A 25,826-nucleotide genomic window follows, 5' to 3' on the forward strand; every position below is an offset into this window, starting at 1 on the left:
ACAGCCCCGCCCTCCGCCCCGCCCCGTCCCGGGACCTTCGCAGACCCCTCCCCCCCCACCCCCCCACCCACCCCCCAAATCCCATTCACAGGTCCCCCAGGCAGCCTGAACAGCAGGAAGCTGCTTCACACGTGCTCTGGGCGGACACGTGTCCTGGAAGACCTAGGAGGACCCACGCGCTGCAACATCCCAACTCCATCCCCCGTTTTGATTCTCCCCCCCCCCAGTGGTGATCTCCTCTTTGTCCCCCCATTGCAAACCCCCTTCACCCCTGCTTTGGACGGAAGCCCCGGGCTCAGGGCAGCCTAAGGATCTGGGGATCTCCCTTCCCCGCCAAGAGGATTCCAGGGGAAAGGATCTCCCCTAGGTCACCCATCCCAACCCCAAGGATGCTGTTTCACACGCGTGTCCTGGTGGCCTTGGGCCCAAGGCAACTTAAGGAGCCGGAGAACTGCCTTCCCAACCAAACAGATCCCAAGATGAGGATCTCTTCTTGGTCCCCCATCCTGGCCCTGAGGAGGCTGCTTCCCGTATGCTTTGGACGGACCTAGGTACTGGAAGCCCTGGGCCCAATGCAGTCCAACAGTTCATTTAGTGACCAAAGTTACGATGGCCCTGAAAAAAAGGGACTTAGGACCATGTTTCACCCTTACGACCGTTGCAGCATCCCCGTGGTCGCAACGCTCAAAATTCAGACGCTTGACAAGTGACTCATATTGATGACGGAGGCAGAGTCCCGGGATCACGGGATTTCCCGCTTTGCAACCTTTCAACACCGAAAGCAAAACACAGAAGCCAGATTCACTTAACAGCTGTGGAACTAACTTCACAGTAACTCACTTAACGACTGTGGCAAGAAAAGTCACACAATGGGGTACGTGTGTCTCACTTAGCAACACAATTGGGGGTCAATTGTGGTCATAAGACGAGGACCTACCTGTAGCTGGGGATCTGTCATCCAAGCCAAGTCGGTTGGAAACAGGTTGGTTTCTTCCTGCCTTCCTCTGGGCCGCTTTCGAATCCACCTCCTAGCCTCTACCCTGGGATTTCCTGGTGATGCCCCATCCGACTCCCAGGTGCATCCTTGCAATCTTCATCCAGCCAAGTAGGTTTTAGAGAGGATCTCCTCTTGGTCCCTCATCCCAGCACCAAGCTTGGTCTTTTTTCTGGCTTCCTGCTTCCCAATGCCACCACTATCCTGAATCCCTGGGATTTCCTGGTGGTGCCCCATCCAATTCCCAGCCACCTCCTTGTGTGAAATCCACACATCCGCAGAGCTCCCTGCTTTTCACGCATGCTTTTGGGTGGGGGAAGCAAAGCTGGTTCGGCTCAGCTTGATTGAACCTCACCTCGGTCTTCCCAGCCAAGTCGACCCTGGCAAGGATCTCCTCTTGGTCTCCCATCCCAGCTCCAAGCTTTTCCTTTGTTCTTCCTGTTTGCTCAGACAGGAGATGCAGGTGAGTTTCCTCCTGCCTCTTTTCGGGCTGGAAAAAGGGGTGGGCTTCAGCAGGCCCCTTTTTAACTTCCCCTCCGAAGCCTGTACCCTGAGATTTCCTGGTGGTACCCCACCCGATTTCAAACCAAATCCTTGTATGAAATCAACAGTTCCCTACCTCGCCCGGGGATGCTTCACATGTACTTTGGCTGGAAGCCCTGGGGGCAAAATGATCCTGCCATGGCCCTCTGTAGCCAAGTTCTTTTTCCCAGGGTGGGTTCTCTCTTCCCAGCCAAATCTAACACCCCAGGGATTTCCTGATGGTGCCCCATCCCATCTCGCTCCCTTTTCTTCTCCGACCTGTTTCATCGATTTTCTTCCCATTTCAGAACCAGCCCTCTCCCTCAAAGAGACACCAGGGGGCGGCCTCCTGTCTTCTTCCTCTTGCTTTCCAGCCCATCCTCCTTGTCTGTACCCCTGGGATTTCCTGGTGGTGCCCCATCCAGTGTCCAACCGGCTGGTGTGAAATCAATTCCTCCACTGAGAGATTCACAGGGAGGCTTCTTCTGCTTTGATTGAGGGGGGGGCATGGATGGGATTTTACTGTTGGGATCCTGATCTTGACCAGATATCGATGCATATTAAAAAAAATATGTATTTTTTTTCAAGGATTGCCTAGGGCACGTACGAAAGAAAAGTTAGTAAAATTAGATTTTCCCCTGCAAGCTCAGCAGCTGAACTTCATCCCAGGCAACCCAGATTCAACTTGCTTCGTTTTTTTGAGGTTCCCTAAAAATAAGCTCTGGGGGTTTTGGTGTCCTGAGAGATCCAAAGTTGAATTATCAGAACCATTTCCTGCACAAACACACACATACAAGCTAACTTTACTTATTTAACTCCCAAAATCCCTCAGCCGGAATGCTTTAATAATGAAGGACTTCGACTCCCAGAATCCTCCAGCCAGTATGCTGGATTAACTGGGGAATTCTGGGAGTTGAAATCCCCAGTCCTTAAACCTGCTGATATTGTGAAACACCAGAACTGTATATTGTGCTTTTATTGACAGATGAATAAAAAATGAATAAAGGATTTTAAAGCCACGGATTAAATTAGTGCAAATTATTCAAATTGCATTTAGTTCTGTTTTTAAAACATTTGCTTTTTTCCCTATGACTCCTGTAAATTTAGCTCCTCTTTTCCTAATGGGGGAAATGCAATAGAGATGATTTTGCAATAAATCTTTAAAAAGTTTTCAATTAAATCCGTTCCTATTGCAACATGTATGGGAGAAAACTTGGAACCCGTGGCCCAAGCTCTGCAGGGTTTCCAAGCAAGAAAGGCCGATGGAACTCCTAGAGACTTTACCCAGCCTTTTCTCACTCCGCTCTAGCAAGGAAAGTTAACCCCCCCGAGGGGTGGGCGGAGCCCAGGGGGCGGGACATAGAACGCGATTGGATGCCGCTTTTCATCCGGCGCGACGCTGCCTCGCCCGAGAGCGGATGCGGCGGAAAGTTGTTCGGCAGCGACACCTACCGGCAGAGGAGTGGAGAGAGCGTTGCGCATGCGCAGAAGACACCAAAAAAGGTAAAATGCTTTTAAGGATGCGTGAAAAAGCCTTCTGCAACTCGACGACCGCGGGCGGCAAATCGTATTATTCCTGCAATGAGAGCGTGATGGGAATTGTAGTCCGACAACCTGGCAGGCAGGGCTTAAAATTCCATATCCCAAGCAAAACTGGACTACAAAGCAGCTTCCACACACTTCTTCCGCAGGGATAGCCCCATATTCTTCTTGCTCCCCAAGAAAGATGGGGTCTCCACGTGCCCCCCTTTTTTTCTTCCCGTTTGCAAGGCTAGAAAGAGCAGGGGGCTGACTGTACGCTTGGGAAGCTAAGCAGGGTCTGCTCGGGTCACGATTTGTATGGGTGACAAGCTCATTCAGGGCTCCCCAAACTGTGGCTCATGGACCCTTGCCATAAAGGTATCAGCCTCGAATTTAACAAACTGAAGTGATTCATTTCACAACAGTGGCAAGAAGGTTTCGTAAAACGGAACCAAATTCCCTTAATTGTCGCACTTAGCGGCAGACATTTGGGGCTCAATTATTGCCGTTAAGTCAAAGATTCCCTGTATTTATTTATTAAATTTAGATAACCTGGAAGGTTATTTAGAGATTGGTCCAATTAGAGATTGGACAGCCATTTGTCACAAATTAGAGATGGTTTCCTGCTTGAGCAGAGGGCTGGATTAGATGACCTCCAAGCCCCCTTCCAACAGTGATTGTTATAAAGCAAGCAGAAAAATGATTGAAATTTAACATTATGCAAAAAAAAAAAAAAAAAAGGCATCCTCGACTTAGTACCACAAGGGAGCCCAAATCTTCCGCTGCTAAGCGAGACAGTCAAGTGAGTTGTCACATTTTACGACTTTCCTTGCATCGGTCAAATGAATTGCTGCAGTTGTTAGGTTAGTCACACCGTGGTTAAGTGAATCTAGCTTCCCTATTGATTTTGCTTGTCAGAAGAGAATCACACGAGCTCGGGACACCGTGACCGTCATAAATGTGAATTGGCGACCGAGTGTCTGAATTTTGATCACAATGTAACAGTTGTTAAGTGTGAAGGAGTGTCATAAGTCACATTGTTGAGTCCCACTGCAGCATCGGTCAGTAAATGAACGATTTTTAAGTCGAGGACTACCGTTCTTCTCAACGTACGATGACACGTTTAGTGCCCGTCCAAAGTTAAAATGGCACTGAAAAAGCCAAAGACTTCGGAGAGTCTCCGAAAGATTTACTGTGTCCACCAGGGGGCAGCAGCAAACTTGACTAATGGATGATTTTGAAATAAGACAGACTAAAAAATACAGCCAGCCATTGATCCCCTCAATGTTTGTCGGTAAGCGAGACAGCCTTGAAATGAGTTTTTCCCTCATTTGACGAGCTTTCCTGCCTCCGTTGTTCAGTGAATCTGGTGTCAGGATTCCAAGTAACGCCCCCAACGAAAGAAGACTCCAAGGCTTGAAGTTCCTCAAAGTTCCACTTTATTAGAGATGTCATATTGGCACATCTGGGAAAACCAAAATCTGAAAGCTTCCAGGTTTCCCCCTGCCCAACAGAAACTCCAAGTCCCTGCCCAGCACCCACAAGTCCATTAGATGGTCCAATCCAAGCACCGTCCCCACTGCAGAGGCCTCTCAGCAGTTCCAGCCCTCCAGGTGCAGGGCAAGATGTCCTTGACTCTGAGAAAAGAATGTTAATATGACTACATATCACCCATGCTCCATACAATCCCCCCCCCTCCCAGCTTCCCACAGTAAGCAACGTGGCAGGCCTGAAGGCCCAACGCAAAAGATGGCTTCTTCCAGGCCTGACATCTGTCTTCCCCATAGACTCTCCTTGCCAAACATTCCCCGGTTCTCCTGGACTTACGACCGTTCACTCAGTGACAACGGCGGTGGGGGGAAAAAAGCAACTTAGGACCGTGTTTCGCACTTACGACCATAACAGTGTCCCCCTAGTGATTGAAATTCCGACGCTTGGCAACCAATTCGTGTTTAAGACAGGCACAGTGTCCCACCAGTCACGTGATCCCTTTTGTGACCGTTTGACGAGCTAAGTCCACGGGGAAGCCAGATTCGCTTAACGACCACGTGATTAAAGAGAACTACAGTGATTCACTTAGCAGCAAGCCAGGTCACAAAACGGGACAAAACTCACTTAACAATATATTGGTTACAAATGAAAATTTGGGGCACTATTGTGATCGTAAGTCGAGGACTTCCTGTATAGTGGGCATGCTGCCCCGGTCCTTAAGTGTGATGACCGGCCGTTGTAACATCCAATTGTCATTAAACAAATTTTGGGGACAACTGCAGTCGTAAGCCAAGGACCTGTAGAAATAATGACCCAACCGCTCTTATATACGGGTAGTCCTCGACTTACGACCGCAATACAATCCAAAATTTCTGTTGCTAAGCGAGAGATGCTAATTGAATTGGGTCCCATTTTAAGAACTTTTCTGCCACTGTTGTTAAATGAATCCCTGCACTGGTTAAAAAAACATGGTTGTTAAGTGAATCCGGATTCCCCGTTGTCAGGTTGCAAAGGGGGGGGAATCATGTGACTCATCACGTGACTCCTGGGAACCGTCATAAAGAGGAATCAATTGCCAAGCCTCTAAATTTTGAACATGCACCCACGGTCGTTAAGTATGACAAACAGCCGTTAAAGTCATTTTCTCCAAGAATGTAGTTAACTTTAAAAAAAGGTCACTCAATGAACTGTTGTAAGTCGAGGACTAACTCTACAAGGTTGGGAGCAAGGATGGGTAATCCTCAATTTATGACTTTGGCCCGGACTACCCAATGCGAAGAGGAAACATGCCAGCAGATGCGACCCTCAATGAAATTGATTTTAACACCCCTGGTATTGGGGTGCTCCTGCTTGAGTAGGTGGGGTGGACTAGAGGATCTCCAAGGTACCTTCCAGCTCCATTCTGATTGACTTCCAAGCCCACCACACCTGTTATCGGGTTTGTGGAAGGCGAGTTGTGATGTTGTCTCCCCCTTCTCAAAACCACATAATAAAAGAAGTCAGGATACCCACAAGGTGGGTGGGAGAGAGCCCCTCCTGACTTGGAATGTAGAGGAGGAGGAGGAGGGGGGGGGGAAGGGAGATGAGAGGGCAAAAATGGGAAATGAAAGACAGGTAAGCCCTCAACTAACAACAGTTCATTTAGTGACCATTCAGTTACGACGGCTTGAAAAAAAGCAACTACGACTGTTTTTCACACTTATGACCGGCGCAGCATCTTCCACAGTCCCGTGATTTGAATGTTTGGCAACTGGTTCATATTTATGACGGTCGCAATGTCCTGGGTGTTGTGTGATCCCCTTTTGTGACATTTTAATGAGCAAAATCCATGGGGAAAACCAGATTCGCTTAACGACCGGGTTGCTAATTTAACAACTGCAGTGATTCCGGAATTTGGCAGGAAAATTCGTATAAGGGGCCGAAACTCACTTAACAATTGTTATCGTTTAGCAAGATAAATTCCAGGCTCATTTGAGGTCGTAAAGTCGAGGACTAAACTGTACCTTTCCTTCAAAAACAAAATCTGCAAAATTTCTATTACCCATCCGTTTTCTCTCCTGGAACTTGCGTTTTTTTTTTTTTTTTTTAACATTTAGCAGACTGTTTGGATGCTCCCAAAAAACAAATAATAAACCCTTGTTAACAGTTTGAAATGCTATTTTATTAGAAACCATGCAATCTTTAATAGATATATTTATATATATAAAACAATCACGAGCGTAAGAATTCTCGGTGGGAAGATGCAAACTGGGCTATTTGGAAGAGCCTCTGAAGGAGCATCTTGACGCCGGGGTAGTGGGAAAGAGAATAAGGTTATTTTTTTAATATTATTTTTACACAGTTCCTGTCCAATGCCTTCCAACGTAAAACCCCCTCCCCCTCCCCCAAAGCCTGAAGTACCCCCTTCTTAGACTCTCATCACAGGTCGTTTTAAAACTTTTATTTACAACTCTGTTTAGTGTCGTTTGTAGTGTGGAAGACGGAACACGGACGAGGATCTCCCCGTGAGACTCAAAAGCCAGAAGGACCCCCGATTCCATCCTGCACAGCCCAACGTTTTCGGACCCTCAAACACTTTCCCTGTCCCCCTGCCCGATTTCCTCGCACACATTCCAGCATATTTCAACGTCCCTCGGTGGTCGCAAAATCTCCAGAACGGATTCCCCCGTACGGTACAGACTGCTCAGTGTTTGATTTTTTTTGGAAACCACCTGCAAAGGCAGGGGTCTCTCAAAGGGGAACCCACCCGATATTTGTGCAGGAGTGGCTGACTTTCAATGCCCATCTTGAAGCTTTTGTCTGCAGCATGTTGGTGCAAAGACCCAGCTCTACATCGCCTATTTTCTCGTACACACTCACTCGCCTGTCCACTTTCATCTCCACTATCCCTGTCGCCCCCGGGGGAGGGAGGGGGGGCTTTGAGTCCCTTGGCTCCGTCGTTCTCCAAATATTTTGAAACACACACGCAAAAGAACCACCACACCAAAGAAAAGGGGGAGAAAAAAAAAGAGAAAAAGAAAACAAAAACAGAACACGGTTTAAAATGGCAGGATATGTGGATAACAAAGCCAACAGCGCTGCAAGAGCAGATAGATAATGGGTGCGGTTTTTTGTTTTTTTTTTTAAAAAAAGTCTCCTATGGCAAAGGGAAGGGCGGTGGGGACCAGCAGGGAGGGAAGCATGAGCCAGCGGGGGAAAGCCACAAGGACCACTGCTCGGCACAGCCACACCGCTCAGTTGGGGCGCAAGGGGAAGAAGAACGAAAAAATTAAAAATTACGGCATTGTTTGCGGGGTACGCTAATGAGCATGACATTATGTGTGAGTAACAGGTCAGCGCTAAACGGGGTGCAAAGGAGATCTATGGGGTGAGAGGAAGTCGGAAAGAGAAGGGAAGAAAACTTGCCCCCGTTAACTCTCATCGGCCTTTGAACCCTTTCTCGGTGTCTCGAGCCGGGTTTCCGAGAAGAATCCAGTATTTGCGAAGCCAAATTTATTTGCAATTTGCACTTTGATCCTGGCACCCAAATAAGCAAGAATTGAAATGAGATCTGGGAGGCCAGAGATGAGCAAGATCCCCTGCCCGAAAGGTCATCCCATCCCATCTGAGTCCAAGACTCGTACGAAGGATCAATGGACAAACCACTTACTGGAACCCTACTGGAGCCTGGGCAGGTGGACGGCACCGGATTAAGGGAGGCAAGCTGAGGTTCTGGGGGATATTTGGGGTCTGGGATAAGGTAGAGGGCAGGAAAGCGAGTCACAAGCCTGGCCGAGAGAGCGCGGCAGAGGTGTCTTCTGCAAGGGGAGCCCGCCAGGGCAGCCGTGGGGGCAAGGAGGACACGGCGGCGGCGGCGGTGATGGTGCCCAGGCTCTCGCTGACAGAAGTGCTCAGTGGTGGGGAGGTGGAGGGGCTGCCGGCGCAGACCGCGAAATCCGCCCCGTGGTCCGTGCGAGCCTTCGCGTTCTCACGGAAGGTCAGCTTGTGGGATTCAATCTGCAGCGACACATTGGGGGGACGGTAAAAAGGGGGAGGGGAGAGACAAGGGACGGAAGGCGATACCAGAATGTCAGCATTAAAGGCCTGGAAAATAAAAGGCAATTGATTGCATTAACAACATTAGCAGAAGACAACATCACCCGCAAGCAGTCATTCAGGGTTTATTTCCCTCCCTTCCCTCCGAGCCCTGGAAAAAAAAAAACCAGAATTCAATGGCTCTCCCAGACCCGCTACCTCCTCTAGGGCCGCCAGTTTCCCTGGGCACTTACTTGTCTCTTGTATGTGAGTGTCGAAGCACTGAATTTCCCTTTGGTCACCACTGTCCTGCGCGGGCGCGATCGGCCCTGCGCCATTCTCCTGCGGGGCACTGCTGCCCGATGGGGGCGCTCCGTTTTCTGGGGCTGCCTCCTTGCCCCCCTCAGTCTAGAAGGAAACAGTGGGGTGGGGGGGACAATGAAGGGTCACTACACACAGGGAAGGGGATGGGATGTACGGGAGGACGGCTGGGAGGAAGAGGGTCCCGCTCTCTCTGGAGGGAACGAACTGACAGCGGAATGGGACAACTTGCCGCAGCCATCACGGCAAACCCACTGCGGCTATTTTGCCACGGCCATCTCTCCTCAAGACAGCACACCGCTGTCGCCGCAGGACAATTCTACCTGGGATAATATGATGTAATCCGCCAATGTTTCTTTTGTCAGCCATCTTTGATTACAGGGCTGCCACAGTGGGAACGGGAGAGTAGCGAAGGGAGTAAACCGTAACAACGTTCTTTCACATGAGATCAAGGCTGGGCTAGAGGGGAGGGAAGCAATTTTGGCAGCCGCTGAGACAGGGGATGGATTGGGCCATGGGATGTGAATGTCACCGGACAGGGCAGGGTGTGAGTTTTAGTGTGGGTGGGGGAAAACACGGGATTTCAGATTCGGCTTTTCCCCAGATGTGCCAATATGACTTCTCTAATAAAATCTTACTTTAATGGAGTTCTGAATTGCAATGAGGAGTTAGTTGGAACGCTGACATCTTTGACATTTTGTCCATGGACAAAACCAGAAATAATGTTGAGGAAACAGCAGCGGATAATATTTATCATGTTATCCCGCATGGAATTGTCCCGGCGCGAGTTGGCCATGGCGAGATGGCCACGACAGATTGGCCCCACCGTGATGGCTATAGCGAGTTGGCTGTGATCAGTTGTCCTAGACAGAGAGGCTTCAACACGAATGTTCCGAGAAGATCGTCATTTAGTCTGGGGCGAAACTGATCCCTTTCGCTTCAATCTCATCCAGGCTCGTTTCTCCTGATCAGCTCCTCACCTCCTCTGTCCTGCATCCCAGCCCAAATATTGTACTCTTCTGCAATCTCGGGGACTGGGTTGGCTGTGAAGTGGAGACGTGAGAACACGGTGGCATGTGGGGAACGGCGATGGAGGGACGACAGACACAGGCGATTGTTGAGAAGGATGCTGGGAGGGGACCTGTCCTGTCCCTCCCCCACTCAAAGACTTTTCTGAAGGCTCAAGACAGGCACATTAGGAGGAATTAAAGCTACCCAGGATGCAACTCCGACTGTTTAGATCAGGGGTCTTCAAACTTGGCAGCTTTAAGACTGTGGACTTCAACTCCCAGAATTCTCCAGCCAGCTATGCTGGCTGGAGAATTCTGGGAGTTGAAGTCCACAAGTCTTAAAGCTGCCAAATTTGAAGACTTCTGCTCTAGACGCCCGTGAGAGGGACTTTTAGAAATGTTAACTCTCTCTGTTGTCGAGGAACTCGACTGGTCTTTGTAGCAGTCATCAAGGATTGAAGACAACCTTAAGGCAATCCTCGACTTACGGCCACAATTGGGAGCAGAATTTTGTTCCCTAAACAATATGGACATTAAGTGAATCATCACATGACTGGGACCATTTTTACTGTGGCTGTCATCGTTAAATGAATCCCGTAGTTGTTAAGTGAACTACCTGGCTGTTAAGTGAATCACATGGTCATTAAGCGAATCTGTCTTCCCAGATTGACTTTGCTTATCGGAAGTCAGCTGGGAAGGTCGCAAGTTACAACCCGTCGTAAATGGATTTGGTGGCCAAGTCGCCCAATTGCGATTAAGTGACTACAGGGGGGCGGCTGTGACGGTCGTAACTTTGGGGATGGGTCGTACGCTACTTTTTCCTAGGCCGTCATCCCTGTTGATTGATCGACCAATTGAATTGATCGGTCGCCCATCTCGTAACGAAACAAAACCGTTATTAAACAAAGGTCCATGGAACCTCTCGGTTACCCGGGTCACGATTGTCCCGAAGGTGCTTAAACAAAAAAAAGGAAAAAAAGAGGCAGCTGGACATTCTTTGTTTTTCTTTGAAGACATTTTGCTTCTCCTCCACGAAGCTTCTTCAGCTTCTGACTGGATGGTGGGGATTTATACTCCTTGCAGACAGCTGGTCATTTGCATCCTGTTTTTGGTGGTTTGTCGGTGAGCCTTCTTGGCACTGCTGAACATCCTGCAGAAAACACAGCTCCACAACACCGTCCTCCCAGCAGTGCCAAGAAGGTAACATACCTGTCCACACTCCTCAGGTGGTGCTCTGCCCCAGCTACGGACCCCAAAGAACGCAGCACACACAAAATCTATACAAAGCTTATTTTACTCAAATAACTCAGTCTTTTTCAAACAAAGGCTGTTAATAAACTGTCTTAACAGCCTACAAGAATTCTGAGATAAGGTAATCACAGTCTTACTAGGGTTGGCAGAAAGCCCAGAAGCAATTTTGCAAAGAATCCAGACGCGAAGGAGAGTGAACTAAAGTTGTTCCCTACAGCTTGCTGCAATCGGTGTTCCTCCTTAAATAGGCGAAGGGAGTGGCCAATTAGCCCCAAGCCTTACTCTCGAGGAAAACTCCTCCTGAGGAGCCACTCCTGCCTTTTGGCAGCTCTGCGTGCCCGTGTATCGAGAAGAGGCTCCTCCTCTTCTTCCTCTTCACTTATGGGAGCTTCTGGAGGTTCTGAAGGCCCTGGCTGAATCCCCGCCTCTGGCACATCTTTTCCAGCCTCCTCGCTGTCGGACTCGAGCGCCGGCTGCACAGGCTGCTGGCGCAGCACCACACCAGCCTCCTCGCTGTCGGAAACAGCTACAATCTGCACAGGCCACTGACGGGCCACAACAGGTCACCGACAAACCTCCAAGTAGCTTCAACGCCTCTCTAAAAAGAATGCAAATGACCAGCAAGGAGTATTAATCCTTCCGTTCCACACCATCCATTCAGAAGCCGAAGAAGCTTCTCGGAGGAGAAGCGAAAGGTCATCAAAGAAAAAACCGAGGAAATCCAGTTGCCTCTTGAAGAAAGAAAGAAAGAAAAAAAAAGCACCTTCGGAACAGTTATTAAACGCACGGTCGCAAGTCAAGGACTACCCCTTTAGGAGATGTTGCAGAGACGTCTCTTCTCTGGTGGAGAGATAGAACGGGAGTGGGCAGAGGTCCTGCTCATGCCCCCACAGGATGACGACGCACCAAACGGAGATGGACCATGTGGAAGGCTGCCTGCCAACTCCTCCTCCTCTCTGCTCACATCATGGCTACCAAGAGGAAGAACAGATGTGAGCAGAGGAAGCTGGAGAACATCACACAAGATCTCCCTCCTCGGTTCTTCCTGCTCTGCTACTCGTTACCCAGCCTCCCTGAGGGCCCACCATATTATTAACAAGTCCTCAGTTTCCACCTAGTGTGCTCTAGAGATTTGATTCAACAGGCCACTAAGAACTTCGTTCACGGTGAGGAACCTCAACGAGGGTAGGCCTCAAGTGTACCTTCACAGTGCCTCCAGCTGGCACATGCCCGACATTGTCCAGAGAGCCCACCTTAGCTTGGGCCTTCTCCTTGAAGTTCAACTTCTGGTTCTCGATCTTCACGTCTCCTCCGCCTGAAAGAAAAGAGGGAAACGTAATTTTCAACCAGAGGTCCATCGTCCTGACCACAACAACTTGGTGAACAGCCTTGTTACCAACCACCAACTCGAATCGCTCTGCTTGGGGCAGGGTTAATGGGTGAGTGGAGTGGTGTGGTGGCCTAGAGGCGGAGCTCTCGCCTCAAAATCAGGAGGCTGTGAGTTCGATCCTAGGTAGAGGCAGATATTTCTCTCTCTGGGCACTCTTGAGAATGTATCTGCTGAACAAAACTCCTCACTGGCGACAGGGAAGGGCATCCGGCCATTAAAAAACACTCTGCTAGCTCCATTCAATTGCCTAGACTCCACCCCACAAGGGATTATGGGGTTGTTAAAAGGAGATGATGATGAGGGATGATTGGTGAGTGGTCCGTGAGGAACCTCTGGAGGGAAGTCCATCCCATCATTAACGGCTTCTCTAGGGGGGGTCCAAGTAGGATCTCCGCCAACGTTCGATCTGTTGGTTGAAGGAGATCACCAGACAAAGCCACCTGAATTCTCCATGCCCTTATCTTTAAGAATACGACTTACAACTACCAGAATTTTCATCGTAAGTCATTACGGTCCCCAAGATCTGATTTGGCGACCCTTTCTACCATGGTCGCTAAGTGAATCACCGGTTGTTCTGTGAATGCCAGGGTTTCAGGTGCGAAATCAGGAAAAAAAAACCAATGGTTGCGAGTCATAAACTGATGATTGCAGGGCACACTACAATACAAGCCAGTGGCCAAGGGCCAAGGGCATGAATTGTGATCATGTGACTTGGTCAGGAAGTGGTCATAAGTGCGAGGACCAGCCTCTTTGCCGTATACTCGAGACGTATACTCATTAGATCTCACCGAGTCCTTCTGATGCTACAGATTGGTTGTGATCCAACAGATAGATCCTGGAGGTATCTAAGATAGGATCTGACCATTTACTGATGTGTCTTCTTCTAGGACACATCGGCTTGGGTTGGCTCTTCAAGGTAGGCCAGGTTCAAGAAACAGAGACCACGTTGCTACCTGGCTGCAACAAGAAAGGACAGGGTCATCACTTCTGCCTTGGTGGCTCTTTTGACACCTTCTCCAAGATCAACCATAAGTCCTCTGAAGCTTCAACCAGTCCTTCTGAGAGATCATCTACCTCCAACCCAAGGCTCTGGAGCTGCAGATCTTCTGTCCAGTGGATGTCTTTTGGACTCTCCTTTGCTCAAAGATCTGCTCCCAAGATCCTGTCCCTCTGGATTTATGCTCTTGGGAGATTAAAGTTGGAGGATAGCACCATGACCTGCTTAGAAGCTTCCCAGAAGACCTCTAGGCCCAATGTAGAAAGATCAGGATTCTGGGTTGAAGGCCCACACTGTTCTCCTCAATGTCTCTCACTCAGCCTCCATATTCACCACCCTAGGTTGATGCTCAAGTGAAAGCCAAACCCATCAAGTAGCCCACCTCCCTTGGTGGCCACCTATTTCTCACCTGGCTTATGCTTGATGTTGGTCTTGGAACCGCACTTGGAAGACACCTTAGAAAGGTCAATTTTCTTGTTCTGGATCTGCACCTATGGAAGAGGAGAAGGAAAGAAAGGGACAACTGAGGGAGAAGCAAGTCCAGGTCTTTCCAAAAGTTCTGCAGACGTTTCCAGGGGCCAAGAGTCCCAGATGTTCTCCTCCCACCAGGTCCAAGCTAACGAAGCTGTTCTTCCAGGAACTTGCAAGACACTGGGATCTCCTGCAGCACAGAAACGGGGTTGGCGAGAAGGACCTTTCAAGAGTCCTAAAATGTGAGCAGACTGCCATAAAAAGAGAGTTGGGAGAAGACCTATCCAACGAGAACGGACTTGACTAGCAAGGCCACCCATCCCAACAGCGCCGATCTTTGGACGACGGTCTAGAAATCTCCGACTCCAGAATAGATGTGCTCAGAATATATTTCATGCAAGGGGAAGACCCTCTGCATAATTTATTCCAAAGTGGTGATGGGGTGGGATAAGGACAGAAGGAGAAGGAGAGAAGCTGGACAGAAGAGGATAGGACCAGATGTAGGACCTCTGGGGGTTTCGAGCTCTTAGAAGATCGGGGAAAGGGCTGAATTCTAAACACCCCATCCCACCCACCCCCCAGGAAGCTTGAGCATCAAGTCTTCTCCAATCTTCTCCAGATGTTTCAAGCACCCTCAGGGACCAGCAAGAAATAGGAGACGTTTGGTTACGCAATCCCAACTGCCATTTGGTCTCCTTGCAGGACCAAAAGAACACAAAACCAGAAAGCTGGAAAGAACAATAAAATCCATTGTTTCCGTTGCCGCTAACACCCAAGAGATGTGTTTCCTACATCAATACAACGCAACACACCCCTCTGTGGGCTGGAGGAGAGAGATTCAGGACTCCCTATCCTACTTCTCAAGTCAACCACCTTAGTCGCCCCAGGAAGTTCATGAACATTGGAGATGTTCTTCAGGAGATCAAAGGGACACATCTGGAGTTGGGCTGAGATGGGAGGGTTTTTTTTAGCGTCTGCCCATCTCAAAAGGGTAGACAGTCCGAAGCCCGAGAACCACTATGTCCCATTCTTTGGGTGGGCGCACATGGGTGGGTGATTTGCAGAATCGGTAGAAGAGAATATTTGAAGCTCAGGGTTGAATTGTGGTGGTTTTCTTGCAGATGTCTCGTGACCCAGTTAGGATACATCATCAGTTGTAGAAGGGAGCTGCGTTTGTAGAGAGGAGGAGGAGGAGGAGGAGGAGCGGGGGAAGGAGGAGAACTATGGGGGTCCTTGGTGCCCTCTGAGCTTGGTGGTTTTCTTGCAGATGTTTCATGACCCAACTAAGTAACAACGCTATAAACAGAGAACAACCCCCCCCTTCCCTCCTAGCACTGATGATGTTCCCTAGTTGGGTCACGAAAGGTCTTCAAGAAAACCACCAAGCTCAGAGAACACCAAAGACCTCATGACTTAAAAGAATCACGATGCATGTGCCCCAAGAGATAATGGTTCTCCAAAAAGTCAAACTCCCCTATGTTGGGAGAAGCGGTGACCTTCGGATAGCGCGAGAACTTCAAAATGGAGAAGCTGGGACAGCCATCACTCCCCCCAAAATCGCAGGAAGCCCCTGTGACACTGGAGAAACACCATCATGTTTGAAGAACATAGAACGATAGGGTCAGAAGGGACCCTGGAGGTCTTCTAGCCCAACCCCTTGGTCACGTAGAAGACTCTATACCCGTGATGGTGGACCTATGGTACGAGTGCCAGAAGTAGCATGCAGAGCCTTTTCTGTGGGAAAATGCGCCGTTTCCAGCTGCTTTTCTGGTTTCCGGCACATGTGCGCTGGCCAGCTGGTCTTCACACGCACTGGATCACCGGAAACCCGAATGCCAGCTGGCCGCCACGCGCATATGCCGAAAACGTTTGCCATCAGTGCTCTATACCATTCCGGATAAATGATTGTCCAATCTTTTCTTGAAAACCTCAGCGATGGAGCACCCCACAATTTCCCGATACAAATTGTTCCACTGATTAATTGTTCTCACTGTCAGGAAATTCCCCCCTTAGTTCTAGGTTGCTTCTCTCCTTGATTAGTTTCTAGATACTTATGCTACCTGTTGACTCTGCGGAGCTGGCAGCGGAGTCAGACAGTGAGGAGGCTGGGGAGGAACATGGGCCAGTCCTGGCATTTGGAAAAGGCTCGGACGAGGGCTCTGCGTCGGAGGCAGAGAGGGAGCCATTTGGGAGTTATGTTCTGCCTCCGGAGCCTCCAGAGTCGGACATCAGAGAGGCAGAGGAACGGGGGAGCCTGTTCCCAGTGCGCGCTTGCACAGAACTTCCAGAAGGCAAGAACAGTTAAAACAAAAGGGACAACTTGGGAGTAAGGCTTGGAGATGATTGGCCCCTTCCATAAGGCTTAAAAGAGGAGCAAAGGTACGTGAGCCTTTGCAGGAAGCAACTTTGTTCGTTCTGGTTGGTTTAAAGTCTGAAGCTCCATTTTGACTCTGTGCTCTGCGTGGCCTTGCAAAGCTAACTGCCAATTAGGTCTTTGGCAGCGTGTCAAGGGAGATAAGGGTGGGTGCTTATCAGCCTTATCCCGAAGGACTGTGGCAGACTTCTTGTCAGACTCTTTAGCAACTCTTTGTGACTCATTAGCAACAATAATTCACAGCCGTTGAAATAAAAAGAGGGTTTTTGGGACTAATCGTGTGCTTTTTACTGTCTCAGGAAGTCTAGCTCAGGACACTACCCTCAGTGCTTTGGAGAATAGGTTGACCCCTTCTTCTCTGTGACAGCCCCTCAAGTACTGGAAGATGCTACCACGTCACCCCTAGTCCTTCTCATCGCTAGACTAGGCAAGTTTCCACAACCATCCATCATACACTTCAGCCTCCAGCCCCTTGATCATCTTTGTTGCTCTTCAGCAAAGTGGGTTTCTCTCTTCATCCACCCTCTCCATCTCTCAGCAGATCATGGTTCTCCAACAGTCAAAACTCTCATATTTTGGGAGAAGGGGTGACCTGTTGGTAGCAGGAGAACCTCAGAGACAGATGACGTTGGAAGAGCCATTTTCTTCCCCAAGAGTTGAGTTGGCAGGACCAAGGTCCTAGACCTAAAAGGTCCTATGACACTGGAAGAAGGTGGAAACATCAAGTCACTTGACCAAGAAAGTCCTATGAACCTGGATGAATGTAGAAACTCCGTAACATCAAAACTCACTTGGCCAAGGACGTCTTATGACACTCAAAAAAGGTGGAAACTCCATAATATTAAAGTCACTTGGCCAAGAATATCCTATGAACCTGGATGAAGATGGAAGCTCCATAACATCAAAAGTCACTTGGCCAAGGACGTCCTATGACACTGGGAGAAGGTAGAAACTCCATAACATCAAAAGTCACTTGGCCAAATCTAGTGATTCTACTCACATTGGTACAGCCCCGGCTGGGCTTTGGGTTGGTCGATGGCTGGGTTTTGTTGCCTGAAGCTGGTTTGGGGAGATTTTGGACCTGAAAACAATAGATACTTTACTCTGTGAGCTGAGCAGTTTGACAGACTGATTGGCGGACGACGGAGAAGGAAGGAAAGAAGGAAGGAAGGACAGTGGGAGGAGAAGAAAAAGGAAGATCGTCAAAGGAGCTTCCTGGAGGAGACAGAATGAGACCATTCAATGGAAGGAACGAAAGGATTTTGCACATAAATCTGGAGATCGTCTGGAATTGATCGGCAATTATGATTATTATTTTTCGGAGAGGGGGAAGAAGTCCTAGAGATAGACAGACAGAAAGAAAAAAGGATAGCAACATTTGTCAAATCAGGTCGAAAGTACAAAAAACCCCAACAATTTATACAGACATGTTTGGGAGCAGCAGACAACCCCTGGAATGGTGGTTAAAAGAAGTTCCAGGCATCATGGTACCAGGGAAGGAGGAACCTTTGGGGAGCTACCGAACGTGAAGGTAGATGCTGGACCTTGAAGGAGGCCTCTTGAGGATGGGTGGACTTCCAGAATTCCCCAGCTGGCAATGTCCATACATCTGAAAAGGGACCGAGTTTCATCCGGATTGAGGGGCCGGTCACAGATTACGTGCATCTTCTGGTTCTTCTTCTGGCTTTCAGAGAAGTTCCTCCTCTGGAGAGCACTGAAGAGATGAGCGAGGCAGTGCGGCTCAACTTTGGCCACTGGAAGATCGGTGGACTTCAACTCAAAAGAATTCAAGGTCAACTTCATCCATCCCATCTATGCTGTTGTGAACCATCCAGAGACAATCAGGTGAGATGGGCGATGTGGGATGGATGGATGGATGGATGGACTGAGAATCAAACAATCGAGCTGTCTGTCTGTCTATCATTTATCTATCATTCTATTGTCTATATCAGGGGTCTCCAACCTTGGCAACTTTAAGACTTATGGATTTCAACTGGCTGAGGAATTCTGGGAGTTGAAGTCCACAAGTCTTAAAGTTGCCAAGGTTAGAGACCCCTGGTCTATATCATCTGTCTATCTAAATGTATGTATGTATGTATGTATGTATGTATGTATGTATGTATGTATGTATGTATGTATCTACTTACCTACCTACCTATCATTCTATGGTCTATATCTATATATTATCTCTGTCACTCTCACGCTCTCTCGCTCTCTCATTCTATCTATCTATCTATCTATCTATCTATCTATCTATCTATCTATCTATCTATCTATCTATCTATCTATCTATCATTCTATCGTCCATATCTATATATCATCTCTCTGTCGCTCTGTCTCTCTCTCTATCTATATCCATCCATCTTTATCTATCTGTCTGTCCATCTTTCTATGATCTCTCTATCTTCCAGGCATCTTTTATCTAGTATCTCTCGCAGCATTGGCCAGGGAATTCTGGGAGTTGAAGTCCTTAGATCTTCAAGCGGACAACTTTGGAAAAGACCGACTGAGGGGATGAAGCTACGGCATATACTGTATGTCATCTGCTCAGAACGAAGAGACGCCACTTTGGAGGTGAACTCAAGGCCCAACTGGAGAAGGGAGAAATCCTCCTCCCATGGGAGTCTTCTTCTCAGGGGTATCCATTCCAGTTGGCAGGAGATCCTGGTTGGACTCCCCCAACTTGTAAAACGTAGACCTTCCAAGAGGTCAGTAGCTTCCTTTGCTATTGTCCGCGTGACACGTCAAAGAATTGGAAAAGGAGCTTGATTGAAATGAACCAGATCTGGCCCTGATCCTGGTGAACCAGGTGGGATCTCAAGATCTTTGGTGGACGTCAATAAGGGCTCCTCTCCGGAGAAGCCCCATTGTGGAACCAAATTCTCCAGGGCACAGAAGTGGTGGGATACCCAGAACACAATTTAGTTCTCCTGACCTGGGTGGGCTTCTACAAGGTAGACTCTCAAAAGTCCACGATTCGTAGTTTGATTGACTCCTTACTCCTTGCTCAGTGGCTTAAGGCAGGTAGCCTCCTCTTTCACCATGCCTGCCCCCTCAGATTCTCCTAAGTCACGCCTCCCTTCTAAAACACAAACCAGCTTTGAGAAAACAGCGACATTCCCTACTTAGGCACCCCGAGATGATCTTCTCCTTGCAGACCCCTGCTGTCACACACACACACACACCTATGTGTGTGTGTAGTGGTAGGTATGCTGTACGTACCTACCACCTGTACGTGTATCATCTATCATCCATCCATCTCTCTGTCCATCATCTCTCCCTCATCTCTCTCTCTCTCTCTCTCTCTCTCTCTTTCTCTCCCTCCTTTTTCACTCAATTCCCAGGTAGCCTTCACCCTTTCTAGAAAAATCCCCACACAAAACCTCAAAGTTTTCAGCTTGGTCCCGATCGTAACCTACCCAAATCCAGATGTCCGTCCTTCCCTCCCCCTCCCCCCAGGAGATACTCGGGGGATGGGGGGCAAAGATTTACTCCCCCCCACTTCCCCAGTAAATACACACACACACATACACACACACAGATATACATACACAAGTAGGACAACTCCAGAGTCGAAATGAGTACATCGAAGAAGAGGAAGAGGAGGAGGAGGAGGAAGAAGAGTTAGTCAGGAGGAGGAAGAAGAAGACAACTGCCCTGAGGTCCTGATGTACTTACATTCCCACCTCCAGGGACATGCTTAATATTGTCCTTGGATCCACATTTGGACTGGACGTGGCTGTAGTTCGCTTTTTTGGAGAGTATCTGGACCTGGAGTGTCAACAGAGATGGAGAGAAGGACACAAAGGGAAAAGGACTGGTTAGGTTTATCTCTCTCTCTCTCTCTCTCTCTCTCTCTCTCTCTCTTCCACTGACTCTCTTTCTCTCTCTCTTCCACTCTCTCTCCCTCTCTCGTCTTTCTCTCTTCCTCTCTCTTTCTTCCTCTTTCTCTCCACTTTTTCTCTCCCTCACTCTTTCTCTGTCTCTTCTCCTCTCACTCCCTCTTCCTTTTTTCTCTCCCTCTTTCTTTTCCTCCCTTTCTCTTCCTCTTCCTCTCTACCTCTTCCTCTCTCTCTGTCTTTTTCTCTTTCTCTCTCTTCCTCGCTCTTCCTCTCTTTCTCTTTTCTCTCTCTCTCTCTTCCTCCTTGTCTCTTTGTCTCTCTTTCTACCTCTTCCTCCCTCCCTCTCTTTTTCTCTCTCTCTCTCCCTCTGTCTCTTTCTCTCTCTTTCTCCCTCTCTCTCTCTCCCTCTCTCTCTCTCTCTTTCTCTCTCTCTCTCTCTCTCCCTCTCTCTTCCTCTCTTTTTCTCTCTGGGAATCACACGACAAACTGAGGGACAAGACAGACAAGAGCGCAAGCGGTGTTAGCCACACCATCCAAACGACTCCAAGGGTTAGGGAGGACCAGACACGGACAGGGAAGAGGAGGAGACAGAGGAAGGAGAAAAGGAAAAGGAGGCAGGAAGGAAGAGAGGAAAAAAATAAAATGGAAAAAAGGAGGAGAAGGAAGAGGAGGAGACAGAGGAAGGAGAGAAAAAATGAAGGAGCCACGAACTCAGCAAAGACATGATGGTGAAGGAGGAGGAGGAAGAGATGGAGGAGGAGGAGAAAAAAACCTGAAGGAGTCAGGAAGGAAACCTGGAGGAGGGGGATGGGGATGAGGAGGAGGAGAAGGAAAAAAAGAGAAAAAAACAAAGAAGCCATGGACTCAGAGAAGGAAAGATGGAGGAGAAGGAGAAAGAAAGAGGAGAAGAGAAGGAATCAAAGACTCGGCAAAGGAAAGGAGGAAGAGAGGAAGAACAGGAGAGATAGGAAGGAGAAAAGAAAAAATGAAGGAGTCAGAGACTCAGTGAAGGAAATCAGGAGGATAAGGAAGAGGAGGAGGAGGAGACAGAAGAAAAAGAAGAGAAAGGATGAAGGAGCCACACAATGAAGGAATATGGGCAAGGAAGAGGAGGAAGAGAAGAGGAGGAGAAGAGGAGGGTCATGGACTCAGCAATGGAGAAGAGGGGGGAGAGAGGAAGGAAGAGAAAAAAGAAGGACCCACGAACTCAGTGAAGGAGAGGAGGAGGAGGAGGAGAAGGGAGAGAAAGAAGAGGAGGAGACAAAGGAAGCAGAAGAAGAAAAAAGAAGGAGTCGGAATCAGTGAAGGAAACCAGGAGGAGGAAGAGGAAGAGACAGAAGGAGGCAAAAAGAGAAAAAATGAAGGAGCCGCACACTGAAGGAATGTGGGTAAGGAAGAGGAGGAAGAAAAGGAAGAGGAGGAGGAGGAGGAGGAGAAGAGAAGGAGTCATGGACTTAGCGAAGGAAAGGAGAAAGGGGGAGGAGGAGACAGAGGAAGGAGAAGGAGAGAAAAAAACGAAGGCGCCACGGACTCAGCGAAGGAAAAGAGGATTGGTTAAAAGCAGCACGTCCTGCAAAGCAGCTCACTCAGTGCCCCTCCTCCCTGAAGGGGGTCTGGCTCTCTGCAAAAGGCCTCCCCTCTCCCTCCCCAAGGGAGGGGATCCTTGAGAAATTCTTGGGAAAGGAATCAACTCTCCTGCCAAGGGATTTGGGTGGATTTCAGGAGCTGGTGATCTCCAATATATATATATTATTTATATATATATATATAATCTTTCTTTCAAGGCCTAACATTCGCCACACTATGCTGTCGAATGCCTTTTCAGCTAACTTGTATCCAACAGGCATCGAGACTTGGAGGCTTCTTGTCGATTTAAATCCTGGGCATCCTGGCTAGGGAATTCTGGGAGTTATAATCCCACCACCACCGTTTTGAGAGACCCTGGACTCGTAACCGGGTTTTTTTTGGACTTAATAAATTATGTGATGAACAAGTGTGACGATACATTCAAACCAAGGTGGAGACATCTTAAGGGCCACTTCGGCCAGAACAATATCTTTCCTCTTCTTTCTGGAAGAGAGCTACAGCCCCCCAAACCCCTCAGCTCCTTCCTTAAGTCGACTGCAAGACCTCTACTCAGAGACCCATGTTCCCCGGCAATGCTGCCCCCTCCAAAAAGCGTCGTGCAGGAGCAGAGGGTCCCGAAAAAAGATCCAGAATAGAACTCAAGTCAGAGAGGAAGAAAAAGTGACCCAAAGTGGAGAGCAAGAAGACGAAAAAAATAAAAATAAAAATCTAGGTAGTCCTCGACTTACGACCACAATTCCTGTCGCTAAGCGAGATGCCGGAAAAGGGAGTTTTGGCCCCGCTCAATGACCTCTCTTGCCATCATCACTTAGCCAACCGTTATGAAATGAGTCGCGTGGTTGTTAAGGGAATTGGGCTTCTCAAGGACGCTGCTGGTCGGAAGGTCGCGAGAGAGATTTGCGTGAACCCCCCCTCCCCCCCCAGGGACACTGACATCCCCGAGATGCTGCAACCGTCATAAGTACACAACAGTTGCCAAGCGTCAGAATTTGGATCAGGTGATCAGGGAGATTTTTTTTAAAAAAAATGACAAGTGGCTTTTTTGAGGGGCCGTGGGAACTTCCGAATGATCGTTCAGGAAACGGTCGTAAGCCAAGAAAACTACCGGGTGAAAAAAATCTAGGAGGGGAGGTGGCTCTCTCCTCTCACAAGTGTCGGAAGTCGAAAAGAGGACTCACTTTCCCGTTGGGTGACTTTGCGAGCCCTTCTTTAGAAACAGTTGTTTTATTTGGAGTGGTTTTGGATACCGCGTTGGGTTCGGAGTTTCGGGTAGCCACAGTGGACTTTTTCTCTATTTTGGCCTAAAATGGAGATAAAGTTAGGAGTTTTCAGATAATCAGAATGGCAAAACAACATCCCATTAGAGTCGCCAACGGGCTTCTCGAGCGACAGCGAAGATTGCAGGGGTCCTCGGATTTACGACCGCAAGTTTCTGCCACTAAACAAGACAGTGGCAAAGGACGTTCCATGTCATGACTTTTTGGCCGGGGTTTTGAAGCAAATCCCTGGCTGTTGTTAAGCGAGTCACACGGCCATTAAGAGAATCTGTCGTAACCCGTTCACGTGGCTTCACGAAAGCTGTCTGGGAAGGTCGCAACTGTCGTAAATACATGCCAGTTCCAAGCTCATGTGAGTGTGGGGATGTTATGATGGTCATAACAGTGAGGACCAGTCGCACATGTGAGGACTGCCTTTTTCAGTGCCGTTTTAACTTTGGTCGCTAAATGAATGGTTGTAAGTCAAGGACTGCCTTCGCTGGCATCTTCGGGCAGGTGGACAGTCTTCCTTTGAGGTAGTCCTCGACTTACAACAGTTCATTTACTGACCATTTGAAGTTACAACGACACTGGGGAAAAAAAGGGCTTGACTGTTTTCACACTTATAACCGTGGCAGCCATGGACATGGGGTCAAAATTCAGACGTCACTGGTTCACAGTTACGACGGTCGTGGAGTCATGTGATCAATTTTTTCAATGGGGAAGCCAGATTTCACTGAACCACCGTGAGATTAACTTCACAACTGCAGGAATTCACTGAACAACAGGGGACGAAAAAGGTCGTAAAACGGGACCCCATTCGTCTCACTTAGCAACAGAAATATAAAAATATGGGGGGGGGGGGGAGCTCGATGGCAGTTGTACATCCAGAAAATGTACCTGCATTTTCATTTTTCCAGATTTTATTTTATTTTTTTCTCACGCCAATCTGGAGATTCTCTGCAGATGGGTTAGAAGCTTAGCGTAGGTTGGACACGTTGACGTAAACCTGGTGTAAATGACTGGGAAGGAGGAGAGACAGGCTTCCAAAGGTTTGCGATGGTGTATTATTGGTTGCTTTTATTATTATTATTATTATTATTATTATTATTATTATTATTATTATTATTATTATTATTTATTTATTTATTTATTTATTTATTTATTTACCCGCGGTTTTCAAAAGAAAAGAATTTAAAGCAGTATTTTTCAGCCACTTGGAAGATGTGTGGACTTCAACTCCCAGAATGCACACTGGCTGGGGGATCCTGGGACTTGAAGTCCGCATATGGCTGAGGTTGAAAAATAGTTTTACTCCATCATGTGCAGTCTTTGGGGCTCTCTGAGCTTGGTGGTTTTCCTTGCAGACGTCTCCTGACCCAACTAGATTATGTTATCAGTGCTACACAGTAGTGGGATTCGTGGGGAGGAGGAGGATTGTGGGTTCCTTGTGGCTCTCTGAGCTTGGTGGTTTCCCTGCAGACATCTCATGACCCAACTAAGGAACATCATCTAGGAAGGGATTGGGTATCAACAGAGAGGATACCCACTCCTTTCTAGCCCTGATGATGTTCCCTAGTTGGGTCATGAGACGTCTGCAAGGAAACTCACCCAGTTCAGAGAGCACTAAGAACCTCACCGTTCAATCCTGAGCTGTAGATATTCCCGTCTACTCTCCCCAAATTTCCCAGAATTCCATTCTTTCAACCCATGTGAGAAAAACATGGAGGCTTAAAGTCAACCTCTGGCTCTCAAGAAGATTCAAAGGTTGGATTTCTTTGGGTAGCCTTCAAAACTAAACACCAGTGAGGTATCACAAGAAGATAGGACCATCTCCTTGATCACAACTGGTGTCCAGGGTTACTTCTGAACTCATTTAAACTAGAGAAAGGTGATATCAGACTAGGGTTTAGGAAACCAGGTTGGCTTCCACCGTGAGCCCGCATTTTCCCCCAAATAAAAGCAACTCAGGAAGCTTGAGGAGATATTTCTAGGTGTTCACCAACAATCCAGCATTCGAAAGCTTGATTTATACAAGAGGGCCATTTCCACAACTCAACAGGATGTTGGACAAAGAGTTGGGAACGACTGGGAGAAGACCAGGAGGCTGGAGATGTTCCTATGAAAAGCCCTCTGTAGAGGTGGAGAAGTTGTGGTCCTCCAGAAGCTATCGAGATGACAGTTTCCCGGTTCCTCGGGCACTGGGCTGATTAGCTGATGTGCTGGAGATCTCAACCCAGGCCAGAAGGAAGATGTACAGAAGTTCACAAGCAACGGGGTCTTCTTCTGGACCACTCGTCAGCTGGATGAGAGTGGATCCTTCATATCTAGAGAGAGGTAACCTCCTCCAGACACTCCTTCCCTCTTCTCCACCCCACTCCAAGGAAGATGATCACTTCACTTGGAGGTTGAATTCCCTCTTTCCTCCAGCTCTCACGTTCCACTACTCAAATCAAGGTCCAGGAGAACATCTGCTGAACATGAAGGCTTCTGGAAACCTTAGGAAGGAAGGAGAGCTGAAGAACATCAAGGAGGAATGAAGGACATCATGAGTACCTTCGGCTTCAACCCAAACCAACAAAACTGGAATTGAAAGGTTCTGAATCATCTCCATGGTCAAGTCTATCAAGAAGTCGGTCCATCAGAATCAACTCTGGGACAGTGTTTCACCCTTTAAGATGGGTGGACTTCAACTCCCAGGATTTCATACCAGTGGAATTCTGGGAGTTGGAAGTCCACCCATCTTAAAGTAGCCAAGTTTGGAAACCAAGGGTTCTGGAGCAGG

The 25,826-nt window shown here is 48.3% G+C and overlaps 1 protein-coding gene across 50 annotated transcripts in view; it reads right to left on the reverse strand.

The window, feature by feature from the left end:
* Nucleotides 1–4,459: 4,459 nt before the first annotated feature.
* Nucleotides 4,460–25,826, reverse strand: part of LOC117658030 (uncharacterized) — a 131,527-nt gene continuing 110,160 nt past the window's right edge. For 20 of the 50 annotated variants that reach the window (XM_087893200.1, XM_087893198.1, XM_087893188.1 and 17 more), the window contains 6 exons: nt 22,964–23,086; nt 20,035–20,127; nt 17,357–17,437; nt 13,921–14,002; nt 12,327–12,439; nt 4,460–8,524 (listed from right to left, as the gene is read on the reverse strand). In XM_087893200.1, coding sequence (XP_087749326.1) covers nt 8,288–8,524; nt 12,327–12,439; nt 13,921–14,002; nt 17,357–17,437; nt 20,035–20,127; nt 22,964–23,086 — 729 coding nt within the window. In that variant the 3' untranslated portion in view covers nt 4,460–8,287. Of the gene's footprint in view, nt 8,612–8,796; nt 8,951–11,931; nt 12,096–12,326; nt 12,440–13,920; nt 14,003–17,356; nt 17,438–20,034; nt 20,128–22,963; nt 23,087–25,826 lie in introns of all 50 variants that reach the window. The other 30 variants (XM_087893203.1, XM_087893190.1, XR_015734156.1 and 27 more) reach the window with 29 other exon arrangements.

This window comes from Pantherophis guttatus, chromosome 4, assembly GCF_059756535.1.
Source record: "Pantherophis guttatus breed Tessera chromosome 4, ASM5975653v1, whole genome shotgun sequence".
Lineage (NCBI taxonomy): Eukaryota > Metazoa > Chordata > Lepidosauria > Squamata > Colubridae > Pantherophis > Pantherophis guttatus.